The sequence below is a fragment of the Gopherus flavomarginatus genome, chromosome 1 (assembly GCF_025201925.1).
Source record: "Gopherus flavomarginatus isolate rGopFla2 chromosome 1, rGopFla2.mat.asm, whole genome shotgun sequence".
Classification (NCBI taxonomy): Eukaryota; Metazoa; Chordata; order Testudines; family Testudinidae; genus Gopherus; species Gopherus flavomarginatus.
The window spans coordinates 159,162,976-159,175,975 of record NC_066617.1 but is presented as its reverse complement, the minus strand read 5'-3'; the positions used below and the strand labels follow the sequence as shown (position 1 = coordinate 159,175,975).

General features: G+C 46.6%; 1 protein-coding gene across 2 annotated transcripts; it reads right to left on the bottom strand.

Annotated features, from left to right (window-relative positions):
- Positions 1-3,817: 3,817 nt before the first annotated feature.
- LOC127055545 (cytochrome c oxidase copper chaperone) lies at positions 3,818-12,496 on the bottom strand. Of its 2 annotated transcripts, none has more exons than XM_050962671.1 (4): positions 12,421-12,496; positions 12,166-12,306; positions 5,562-5,663; positions 3,818-4,031 (listed from the first exon to the last, which is right to left on the bottom strand). In XM_050962671.1, the coding sequence occupies exons 1-3, from the start codon at positions 12,474-12,476 to the stop codon at positions 5,579-5,581; spliced, it is 282 nt and encodes a 93-aa protein (XP_050818628.1). In that variant the 5' UTR covers positions 12,477-12,496; the 3' UTR covers positions 3,818-4,031; positions 5,562-5,578. The 2 variants fall into 2 exon arrangements, with proteins under 2 accessions (XP_050818628.1, XP_050818639.1); XM_050962682.1 differs by having other exon boundaries at positions 12,446-12,464.
- Between the last annotated feature and the right edge of the window lie 504 nt (positions 12,497-13,000).

Here is a 13,000-nt window from a genome sequence, read left to right as displayed (position 1 = left end):
GTAGCTAGTTTATCACAGTGTGTGTGTGAGCGGGGGGATGCTTACACACTAATCCTCACTATTGTTTTGGGGCAAAGAAATGTCCATCATATTACAAAACCAGAAAGTCTACCTCCCTGCTGGGCGATGACTAATAGCAATGGGAGGAAGCTAGCAAAGGAAAACATAGTCGAGACATCAAGAAATGCTTTCTAGTGAGGAGACCTGTCTGACTGTGGCATAGCCTCCTAGGGGACATGGTGGCAACTCCATCATGTGGGACATTTAAACTTAGACTGGGCAGAGTACTGGAGCGTATAGCATGCACAGTGATCCTGCTTCGAACACAGTGTAGATATAAATGTGTGAGGGGTGAATTTCAGTGGAGGAGCCAATAGGATTTTCACACCTTTAACATTATGATGCTACAGGGCGATGGGGAACGTTAAGGGGATTGCTTGGAAATGTGCAATGGACAAATTCTACCCTAGCATAGAATCCTCCCTCCCATCTCCAGCAGGCTCTGGGGAAGCTGTATTTCTATTCCACAAATAGGAGGAAGGCACGGTGCAATCAGGGTGCCCTTGTCTACTCTGGGAGCAGGTCTTCTGTTTGGACCTATGTGATGGGGTATACAAATCCCACACTGGAGAGCAGGGGGTTAAGGAACAGCTCTGGGCTCAGGCTGCCCCGCCCAGACACACGTGCAAAACCTGCACAAGCTGGAGGCAGGGTTTTAAAAAGGAGAGCAAAGCAGCTCAGAGGGTGGGCAGTGGAAGTGAGAAGACAGCTCCTCTAAGGGGATAGTGCTGCCTAGGAGCTCACTGCCTGGGACCTGACAACAAAGACTTGTGCAAACCCATAAAAGAGAAGCATGGGACAGTGTGCCAGTCAGAGACCTGATCAGAGTGATGTATTCTGGGAAGCTAGAGGAGGCTGGGGTAGGAAGTGGTCTCCAGGGCAGTGGCTTTAGCACTCCAAGGTGCTGATTGGAGCTGCCCATTTAGGCCCTGGACTAGAGCCTGGTGAACAGCGAGGGCCTGAGCTCCCCTACCCATTCTGATACTGATAACACTACAACAAGAGCCTTTATCTCCAGTGATAGGCCAGCTGGAAAAGACTGTAACTGTCCAAGGGTCCAGCCCACAAAGCCCCTGTGCAAAAGGGAAGGACTGGAAACGATTGGGGAGTGAGAGCTGAAAGACAGGGATATGCTTCAGCAGGGAGATGTCCCACCAACCACTACCTGACCACGAGGTAGCACTGTCAGTGGTTGTGCACCTTCTACAATCCATGTTACAGCAGCAGTACTGCTGGTGCCAGCAAAGTTAGCTGGCAGCTACACAGCAGGCACAGCAATGGAAGGAATGCCCACCCCACAGGAAACACAACACCACGTTCAACTTTTATAGTTCTCTGCAAACACACAGGGGTTTCATCCAGTACAGAAAGAAAAACATACCCTTGTTCATGTATCTGAAGTGCACTGATAGTAGAGTCACTCCTAAAGTTACACAATGGGAGCAATTACTCTCTCCATGATTCCAGAGCCAATATGCTGCAAAAAAGATGTTTTCTCTAGTGATCACTACTGCAAACTGCACTCAGGCTTTGAGGATCCAGCTGGGCTTTTCCGGTCCCTTACAACAGCAGCAATAGTCAGGGCTGTAACATCTTCTTCTGTCATCCTATAGTGTCAACAGAGCTCTGGGATAGCAAACTGGATCCTATTCTATCCGCTGCATCAGTAACACAATTGTCAGCTGTGCTCCGGTGGGAGAATTCTCACGGTTGTCAGGAAGCAGCCACTTTTCACGGCCAGATGCAACCTTTGAGATCAGAATATGGATGCAAAGGGCGACAGTATGAAGTCAGTCTGCATAGGCCAATGGAATAGGCCTTTGCGTAAGATAAGGTTACAAGGGTGGTTGTGTTTCAGGACAAACTTACAGCAGTCATGCCTATCATACCATTCCCACTGACACTAGTCACTTAAAGAGACATCAGCATCTCCTCTACTAATACTGTACTCTGGATTAACACACACCGTACTAGAAAGGGCTAGCGTGAGACTTGAAGACATCTTTAAAAAAGGAGATGGAAAGTGTCAAGCAATCACCCTCCCTGGGTGATTTTGTCCCTGGGAAGACTGGCTCCATGTGGAACACTCATTAGTACCAAAGTAAGCAATCACAGAGCCCGGGTCACCTTTAACAGCTTACTGTAGGGTGACGAAGCGGTACACATTCAGTCTGGCACATACACCAGGAGAGAGTAATTTGAAAAAACCACTTTCATCACAGTCTGTTTGGGGGTGAAACAGGTTAAAGACACTTAGATTAGGTTCCTAGCAAACACAGAGCTGTTCTTCCCCACCCCCCAACACACGCAAACAACTCCTATTGTCTTGACGGGGAGTTATTTGTAGGCTGTGGCAGTTAGGGAGAACTGGAAGCTAAGAGATATAAATGGAGGATACTCATCTTCCTTTTCCACTCTTTCTTGGCCTTCACTAAGGAGACAAGGATGATCTTGTGGCCAAAGGGTAGGAATATGCACTAGGAGATTCAAGTTCTATTGGTGGTTTGCCACTACCTCATTGTGACCCTGAGCAAGTAATTTCCCTTTTGGGTCTCTCTTTGCCCAACAATACAATGAGGATATTATTTACTTTCCTGACAGAGCAGGTTAAAGTTTAATTAACATATGTAAAGTGCTTAAGATTCTTTGGTAGAGGTGGCTATAAGTTTACTGTATGCTTTCTACTAGAAAACAAAACCCTCAAAACACAGGCTAACAACAGAAACCACCAATAGAGACAGAAGTTTCTGGGAAGTGAGAGTGCATTGGGATTACTTCCAGTGTCTTGTTTCTGATGACTGCATGAGGCTCAGTCTTTTGGATCAGCTTCAGGACAGAAGGTCTCTGACAAACGTGAAGGACCCACTCTGGAGATGGTGTAGAGAACGAGTTCTCTCACTGAACCCATAGCTGTTAGTGAAGGGAGATCTGCTTCTCTACCCGCCTCTTCCCCACCTTCCATTTTTAAGGTCCCTTACTTGTAAACACACTCAACTCCCAGCTTGCACAAGCACCACCCAAATTAAATTGTCGGTTTTTGTACCAGCCAAAGGGTTCTGAATAACACCCCAGAAACTGACAAACGTCTTGTTAATTTCACCATGCAGCAGGCTTGACAAAGCCTTGAGCCAGTAGATATAGTGAAACATGGGTGAAGACTCAGGAGGACAAAGGTAGCATTGTATCAGTTAACTGTGAGCGTATCAGAGCATCCACGAGGGCTATAAACTTATTTTTAAAAGGGTGTTGACTTAAGCCTCCCCAACTTGACATGGAAAGTTCCTAACTTTCCACAAGCTAGTGGATTTTTCAAGCAATGGTACAGAATTGCAAATGATTATTCAAATTGTTTCAGGAGATGTGGACAGCACATTAAGAGCAGCAGAATATGCTTCAATCTTAAGGGAAGTTCCTTGCAAAGAGCAACAGGTTTACAGGAGTGGATGCTCTGTCTTATTTGCGATGCCGTTTATCCCTGCATAACAGGCAACAGCTACAAGCTTCAGCATCTCTTTGCTTTTGTCCACAATAGGATCTCTTATTGCTAGCTTGATTTCCCCATCCACAGTAGTAAAGGGAAAAATATCACTAGAAACCAGCATATTTTAATATGATTACAGCTATCACGGTTCTTATTCCAACGTGGATAGGGAAAGGAAAGGAGGAGAGCCATTAGCCAATTGCTGCCCAATATACTACAGAAAATGGTTTTGGTTAGAAGATGGGGGGATGTTTGCTTTAAAAATAAAACAGGGAATGAGCATTTTTAAATCCTTTATTAAGAGGAAAATATATCTCTATCAGCCAGCCAAGATCAGATAATGGAGGTGCCACAGAGGCAATATACATATTTTTTTATTAGAAATTCTTCATAAATAGATTTCTCATAAGTTTGTTCTTTGAAGTAGCTTACAGAAATAACTTAAAATTGTTCAGCCACCCGAGAAACCAGTCACCCAACAGCAAATCACCTAGGAGAAGAAAAAGAATACTTCAAATAAGAGACAAGACTTCTGCTAGACGTGACCAACAGTTCAATAGCTTCCCGTCATAAAGTCACTATGTGCAGCAATTTAACCACTAAACTAGTGACAGTCATTTCTCTGTTGTAGGAACTCTAAGAATACAATATGGTGTCTTTGTAATGATGGTGACACAATACAAGATGAAAGAAGGAAAGCTGAACTCCATATTTAAAGAAGGCACTGTCATTTTTCATCATTTAATACCCTCTCAAACTCCCCGTTTATAACTCCCTCCAAATCCAAATTTATTACAGGACATCTGTTCATAAGGGTTGGATTGTGCTTTGTCACTGTAGAATTACTTAACACAGATGCAGATTCCTAGCAGTCCTTTCACCACTGCAAATGCTCTAATATAGTGCCTTTTCAAACTGCGGGTCGCAACCCAGTACTGGGTTGTGGAATGTAAGACACTGGATCGTGGGAACTCTGGTCAGCATCACCAACCAGGCCGTTAAAAGTCCCATCAGCGATGCTGCCTGACTAAGGAAGGCTAGTCCCTACCTGTTCTGACACGGCGCTGCAGCCCAGAAGCAGCCAGCAGCAGGTCCGGCTCCTAGGCCGAGGCATGCAAATGACTCCATGCAGCTCTTGCCCACAGGCACTGCCCCCCACCCCTGGCTCCCATTGGCCAGTTCCCAGCCAGTGGGGGGGGGAGGGGAAGAGAAATGGTGCCTGCAGGCAAGAGCTGCACGGAGTCACTTGTGTGACTCCACCTAGGAGCCGGACCTGCTGCTCGCTGCTTCCAGGGTGCAGCATGGTCTGCAGTGCCGGGACAGGCAGAAAGCCTGCCTTAACACTCACACTGAGCTGTAGACCAGCAGCTGTTCGAGGTAAGCCCATGCTCCAATCCCCTGCCCTGAGCCCCCTCCTGCACCCCAAACCCCTCATCCCTGGCCCCACCCCATAGCTTGCACCCCCAGCCCAGAGCCCAGACCCCCTTGCACTCCAATCCCCTGCCCCAGCCCTGAGCCCCCAAAAACCCTTCAACCCCAACCCCAGCCCAGAGCCTGCACCCACAGCCCAGAGCCCTGACCCCCTCCCATACCGCAACCTCTGCCCCAGCTCTGAGCCCTGCCAAACCCAGAGGCCCCTCCTACACCCCAAACTCCTCATCCCCAGCCCCACCTTGCAGCCCTCATCCCAACTCTCTGCCCCAGCCCTGAGCCCCTCCCACACCCCAAGCCCTTCATCCTCAGCTCCATTGGGTCGCAGGTTCAACAATTTTCGTCAACTAGGTCACCAGAAAAAATGTTTGAAAACTACTGCTCTAAGAGGCTAGCAGCAGTTACTCTTGAGCCAGTGAGGCCAACAGCAGATACCTGCCTTCTCTTCTTCATCCTAAAGCACCACCTTTCACATCTAAGGAGGTGCTGTGCTGGTAGTCCAGGCCTAGTAGTGACATCCACTGAGTTCTCAGGGCCACTGCAGCGGCAGAGACCAAGTGATGAACATGGCCCCACAGTCTATACTCACCATGCTGCTCATCTCGCTCATACTTTAAACCCCAAGGCTCTCATGCACTCCTTGTGAGCCTCAATAAGGGGCCCGCAGTGCTCCTCCCCTTTCTCAATGATGCTGCAAGGCAAAGAGATTTCCCTGGTTAGCTAGCAAAACGGACACCATGTAATCCTCAGATCTGCAGGACCAAAGGACTCTCACAGGTGAAGGGTTCATGAAGGGAAGAAATTGTATAACAGATTTCATAGTAAGCAGGCCATAAAACACTCTGATTTAATATACGGTTGCCCTTACACTCAGCTGATTTGTTTGACTTTCCCTGCTTGTTTTTTAAAGATTTTAAATTGAAAAGACAGTAGTTTCAAATTAATTTGCTGTACAGTTTACCTCAGAGAGAATTAACTGGCTTACTTCAGAGAGCTTATCCTCATCTAGTTATTGCATGTGGAAACGAGAGGACACCTAGTAAAGATACTGACTGTCTCCCATCCTTCCCCACAGGAACGAAGCCACAGGCTTCTCTCAGATAAGATGGCTGTCATTTCCCTACAGCCTTTTCAAGTGGAAGGGAGGCTCCTCTTAGTAAAGAAGGCCATTGTCTCTCACAGCTTGCAATGGAAGCCAAGCTGACTTTGAGGAAGATGGCTGCCAGCTGGGCTCTGTGCTCAGAGAACCTGGACAATATAAGGAGACAAGGGAATGTTAACATTACAGGCATACTCATTAATCTTTTCATTTTTGCTGCACAGTTCCAAACTCACTTGATACCAATGAGTTAAACTTTTGCCCGTGTTATACTCAAGGCAGTATTTTTTTTTCTTCTAGGAGTTTGTGCTATTTATTTATTTTTTTAAATAAAAAGAGATTCTGAAAAAAGGTGAAACCTCAAATCGGGGTGAGGGGGGTGAAGGTGGTTTTGAAAACTTGAGCTTAACAATGAGGGGGACACACGCTTTGTAGCTTGTGTAGGCCACATGCATTGTACTCATCAGGGGCTCCTTGCATCCTCTCACAACCTCCCTGTGTGCCTCTCTATTTACTTATTGCAACTCTCCCATAGCTCCACCACATGCCAGGGTGTCATTCTCAAGGTCCCTGCATTCTCATCAACACTCCCCATGTGTCCATTCCCTTGCAGGTCCCTACTTCACTCCCCTGCCCCCACAATCACAAAGTAGATTCTCCCTGTCCCCACTCTCCTCTGGGTCCTGGCTTCTCCCTGACCACAGTCCTCTCTGGGTCCCTGTTTCCTCACAGCTCCACCTCTACTTTTCTCTTCCACTCTGGGTTGCTGTTTCCCACACCCCCACTGCTCCACTCCCCTCATGTCCTCACTACCACTGGTCCCCATTCACTGCACACACTTCAAACCCTCCCTGTAAGGCTCTTATTTTTGTAGAATCCAGGCTACAGACAACTCCCTGTGCCGATAGTTAAGCTGCATAATCTGACAAGTGTAGGCAGCAGCAAGGGGTGGCAGAAAGATCCTTTTGCCTGCAGTACCAGGCAGTCTAGGGGCCCTGATTTTTCTGTGAGTAAGGCTTTTCCAGTGCCTGAGTTGCATCAAAATCTTTTGGGCCCATTGATACCTAGAACATCCCTGAAATTTTGGAATTGATCAAATATAGCATTCCAAAGTTATCACGTTACTGACAACCAGAAATGCCACTGAGTTGATTTGAGTGTTAAACCTTGAGTCACTTGGCCAACTACAGAACTTCAGAACACAAGACTACATTAGAAAATTAAAACATGTTCAGATATATACTTTTACTTTCCTCCAAAAGTATTCAAGTTTGTCACCTTCCAGGTCTGTGCAAAGTTCCCATTAAAAGGAAAATTCTGGAAAAATTTTGAACCATGGAGCTACTTTTGGCATCTCCCTATTAGGGTAGAACATTTGTAGCTGTAAGGGGTAGTACCAGTAGTTACAAGGCCATAAATATGATTAAGAATAGTTATCAAGTTGAACCTAAAGAGACGTCAAGTAATACATTGAGTTATTTGGGAAAAATATGTGTGGGTTAATGATTCCAGTGATGTGGAACAAGCACACTTCATGTTCATGTTTGCACCAAAGTACTTTACACACACAAAAAACAGTTCTCTTTTGCAAGCCACCAAATTCTAGTGGCTTAAGCAGGGGTCCAGCAGTCAGGAGAACTGTGTCCTATTCCTGGTTCTGTCATTAACTCACAGCATGATGTTAGGTAAGTCATTTAGGTCATAATTTTTAGTCACTACATACCTATGCCTCAGTTTCTCCTCTAAAATGTAGGTCTGATACTGACACACCTCAGTAGAGGACTACGAGTAAGGATATGATTAGTCACAGAGATCACACATTCCGTGACCTCACCGGACCTCGGTGACTTCTTCAGCTTCAGCCCCTGCCGCAGCAGTTGCGGCTGCCCACAGCCAGAGCTGTCACCCCATCCCACGGCAGTGGCCAGAGCTGTCAACAGCCAGGGCCAGAGCTGTCTATCCATGACTCCTCTCCAATGGCTAGAGCAGGAGCTGTCCCTCACTCTTTCCCACATGGCCAGGGATGGAGTTAAAGCTGTCCCCTTCTCCTTGCAGTGGCAGAGGCTGTCAGTCCCATCCCCCCAGTCCCCTGGGCAGTCACACACATACAACCCAGGTTATTTTTAGTAAAAGTCACAGACAAGTCACAGGCTTCCGTGAATTTTTGTTTATTGGCTGTAACCCATCCGTGACTTTTACTAAAAATAATTGTGACCAAATCTTAACCTTAGCTATGAGACTTCAATTAGGGCCCGTAAAATGCTAAGAAGTGGCAAGTGTAAGACAGGAAGCCCAGTCTGTTGCAGAGCTTGCTTTGATTTTCCAATACCACCATTTTCCCACAGGAAGATGAAGGGTATTTCCTACCATAGCTGTCCTACTCATAATCCTGAGAAAATTAAGATTTGATGCTAATTTATCAGACAGTGTTAGGCTCAGAAAACAGGATTTGGAGCACAAGAGCTCCCCATTAAAGAAGCAATACATCTCAAGTAAAGCATAAAGCCGAATGCTATATAAATTCTCCCGAGGGCAAAGGGCAAAGAAACTCAGAATTCCATCACCAATACATGATGAATTAGCCATTATAAGACAAGTGGGAGACATTAGCCTATTGCCTCTAAACTGGCTTATTTCCATTCTTTCAGCATTTTATTATCACAGAAATTGGAAATGGAAGAACCCTATTAAGTCTGAGATCCTCTCTCCTCCATCCTTGTCCAGGGCAGAATTATGTCATGCAGTGCAGTGCTTTGTCTAGAGATGACCCCAAACCTAAAAATTATGGGCAAGTTCACAAATGAACTCCACATATCAGGCCCTTCTCTACTTTGGAATAACCCAACCATAGAGAAAGTTTAAATTCCTTCAGTTAGTGGTGATTGGGTTATGTCCTGAAGCAATAGGTTTTATATTCATTTTACAAAACAAACTTTTTATACTGTCTACTGTAATAGTGGATGGTCTCATTATCTACATTAAGTGCCTAAACTTTTTTCATATCCTAAGAACTTATCCTCAAAGATATCTAGTGGCAGTTAGTGCTACTGGATAATTATCTGTTGTGTAAAATAGCCTAGTTTTAAAATGTCCAGTGGAAGGGAGTACCTGCCTTTTCCCTTGAGGAAGTATTCCCTGGCCTACCATGCCCCACAATCAGGAAGTTATCTTGATGTTTAGCCTATATTGTCGTTATTTTAATTTTTAACTACCCAAGACAGAAAACCAAGTAACATATACCACTTTGTATCACCCTAAATTATTCCTGTCTCCAACTGTGGGGTTTATATTTTGCGACCATAGATGGTTATTATTTATTTAAGAGCCACTGATTTGCTGACTTTCAAACCAACAGAGTTCCTGCCCCAAAGAGGATCAGCACGCTCTCCATGGACCATTAGAGACCTACTTCACTATAGCATTTTCACTCAACTCAAATAATGTTAAAATGATAAAAGTAAACTGGTTTCTGAAGTTCTACTGCAATAATCTAAAGTGCTATTAGTAACAATTAAAGACATTAAAATGGGTATATATTATTTTTAACCCATGTATCTAATTATTGTTGCTATTCTCTCCCCTCTAAAGGGGAGAATGCCGCTTAGTGAGATAAAATTTCCCCAGTGAGGCCAAGGTTCATTATGAGATGCTAAACATCATTCTACTCTACAAGTATGCAGACAAATAGTAGTAAAAACTTCACAAATTAGGATTTAACTTGTATTAAAAGTCTTAAAAGTCTGAAGCAACGAGAGTCTGTTGCATGGGTCATAAGAACGTGTAGAGAGCTAGTCAGTTTCAGTTAATAGTTTCTGATACTATGTGTGTCCTGAAACCACTTACCAATTTTGGTGTTTTAAAAAAGGTAAAATACGTGTTTTTCTGACTGCTATGTGCAAATCCCAAAAGCAACACGAGAAACTGATGATACAGAAAGTGCAGTGAAATATACGCTACAGAAGACAACTATAGGGAACTGACTATACAGGAAGGGTTGTCATATGCATAAATAAAACATAACACTGAGAAGTGTTCCTCTCTGTTACTTGTAATGACAGTAGAAAAACAAATTTTCAGGTGGAAGTGAGATTTTTAATTTGGTATATGCATTTAATATCCCCACTCAAACACACACTTCCTTATCTTGTGAACTTGCAGTGTCACAAGAGTCTAGGTGTATTATTTCTCAAGAGGGAGTGCTATGAGGCTGGTAGCTGTCTATGCAGAAAGGAGATACTTGTAGATGATTTGCACTCACGAGTGAAAACACTGAGGGGAAAAAAAAAGGAAATGTGTAGGGAGGTCCAAAGTGATAAATAACAGGATAAAACTTAATTAAGAAAAATTAGGATGCATATTAAGAAGAGTCCTTTAGCAGTGTGAGCTATTAAGGTTTGTCTACACTTACTGGAGGATCGATGCTGTGACGGGTCCTGCTAAATTGACTGCCGATCACTCTCCCGTCGACTCCCCTTACTCTTCTCAATCAGGTGGAGTACAGGAGTCGACGGGAGAGCGTCTCCCATCAACGTTGCGCAGTGTGGACCCCACAGTAAGTAGATCTAAGCTATGTCGATTTGAGTTACGCTATTCACGTAACTTGAATTGTGTAGCTTAGATCTACTTTTCCCTTTAGTGTAGACAAGGTCTGAGACCACGGATTACTCTCTCAAGGGAAGTAAAGCAAGTCCCAGAACCTGAGACATGTAAACTAGAAAGGGCAAAACATACTACAGTGTACCATCCTGTGACAGTTGAGAAGATTAACTAATTCTGACCTAACAAGTAACTCCCTCCACCTCCAACCCAGTATGAATTTCTGATGATAGTGGTATATAAAAACTAAAAAAATGCTTAGCAGATTGGGCCTTCTAGCTTTGCTCTCTGAAACTCCCTCCCCTATATTTATTTGGTTGGAGTACCTCAAAAGGCAGAAAGCTAATTTATAATCACACTAAGACAATATATTAAGAAAAATAAGAGTAATGATTAGACCCCATAGACCTGAACACACACTGGATTTTTCTGGAGCGTTATTTTTGCATCACCGCTGGTGATGGAATTTTAAAAATCAACATATTGGACTAAAGTAGTTTCCTGATAATTTAAAGAGAACTCATATCAGTTTTATCAATTGGTGATGCTGCCAAAACAAATCCCAAACAGTAAGTAATCATTGCCTGAAAAAGGCAGGTGATCCCCTGGGAACTAAAATATCATCTATAGGGAAGTTAGTTATTTGTTTTTGAGGGACTGGACTAATGTATAATTAAAATGGAGAAAAGTTCCAGACAGAGTTCTGGCAACTGAAAACCCTTACAAGGCAAAGGCAATACAGGCAATGACTGAGGAAGCTCCCCCAGCACCACTGCAAGTCCTTGGCTGCATCCTAGAAGCATTTCCAGGCTGGCTGAGGGGATGGATCAGTTGACAATTGCCCTGTTGGTTCCCTCTGAAGCAACTGGCACCAGCCACTGCTGGATAACAGGCTACTGGGCTAGATACTCCATTAGTCTCACCAAGTACAGTCATTCTTATAAGGCTCAGTTTCCATTCCCTATCAGTCACTAGCCTACACGTACGCTAGGAGAGGGAACTGATTAGTGGCTGTTATAATGGTGATTTTGGCAGGGGTCATCTGTCCCCTGGGAACCAGCCTGAGGCTCCGGCTACACTTAAAACTGGTATGGGCAGCACTATGTTGGTCAGGGTGTGGGGCCAGGGAAGGCCACACCGGGGTGACACAGCTATGCTGACAACACCCCTGATGAAAGACGAAGGCGTCTTGTGACACAGTCCCGCTCTAGGCTTCCCCTTTAGCCGGACCCAGCTGTGTCACTCAGAGGTGTGAGCAAGGTCACACCCCCAGGGCTGCAGTTACGCCGACCTGACCTAGCGCCCCCCGTACACACACAGACACACACCACCAGGCTGACGGAGGGATGTATCTGGGGGCTCGGGGAGGCGGAGTCACTGCAGCCTGCGCCAGGGCAAAGCCCATGTGCTGCCGCAGGAAGCGTCACCCTCCCGGGCCCGGCCTGGCCCGAGCAGCCCCGTTACTGGGCCCCGCGGGGGGGCGGCGCACGCTGGTTACCAGGCATCTCGCGCCTTCTTGGTCTCGGGGCAGGCGCAACAGGGCTTCAGCGGCTTCTCCTCCTGCGGCTCGGGGCCCGGGGGCTCGCAGCTGGCGGACGTCAGGCTCGACATCTTCAGCGGTGGCGGCTTGGCAGGATCCCTGCGGACACACGGGGCCGGTCAGAGCCCGCTCCGCCCGCCCGGCCCCCAACGCCCGCTGCACCCGCCCCCGCGGGGACCCTCGGCACAGACCGGACCCCTCCCCCCCGCTCACATGCGCAACCCTCGCACGCTCCTACCGGGTTCCGCGCACGGATCGTCAATGCGCATGCGCAGGTCGGGCCGTGACTTCTTCCCTCAGCGGCCTCCCGTGACCCGATACTTACTGCGCCTGCGCGCCCATTCAGGGGCACGCCGGGAAATGGAGTTTTGCGTAGAGAGACGCTATCGCTGCGCGCTTCTGCTCGCCCCGCGTGTGTTCCCTTTACCGACTCGTGCCCACCCCCACTTGCCCCTCCCTATTCCCCTTTCCCTTCCCGTCCCTTCCCCCGTTGCTCTGCACCCCCAGGGGGTGGCGAGGCTGCTCGGCCCTGAGGAAACGCGTTTCACTGTGCTTGTGTTTGGTAGCGCGGCCGCCCTCAGGTGGGAGCAGTGGCGGGCGAACACGCCCCATACTGTGTGATCCACCCTTACAGCCCCTTCAGGCCAAGGGGAGGAGTGGGACTGCTACTGAGTGACCTGCCGCTTACAGACCCATCTCCTACTAGGGCCTAGTGCAGGGCACTGCAGCCTCTTCCTATAGCTGAGCCTGAGCAGAGAGCAGATATCTCTTCCTTGCATCTGCCCCAACAACT

What these genes read in the sequence shown, in the direction of transcription:
- LOC127055545 (XM_050962671.1), bottom strand. Translation starts at nt 12,476, where the DNA reads ATGCGCATTGACGATCCGTGCGCGGAACCCGGTAGGAGCGTGCGAGGG. An exon ending in AGCGTGCGAGGGTTGCGCAT is followed by an intron (nt 12,307 to 12,420) that starts GTGAGCGGGGGG and finishes GTGTGTCCGCAG; the next exon opens with GGATCCTGCCAAGCCGCCAC. An exon ending in AAGAAGGCGCGAGATGCCTG is followed by an intron (nt 5,664 to 12,165) that starts GTAACCAGCGTG and finishes TTTGCCTTGCAG; the next exon opens with CATCATTGAGAAAGGGGAGG.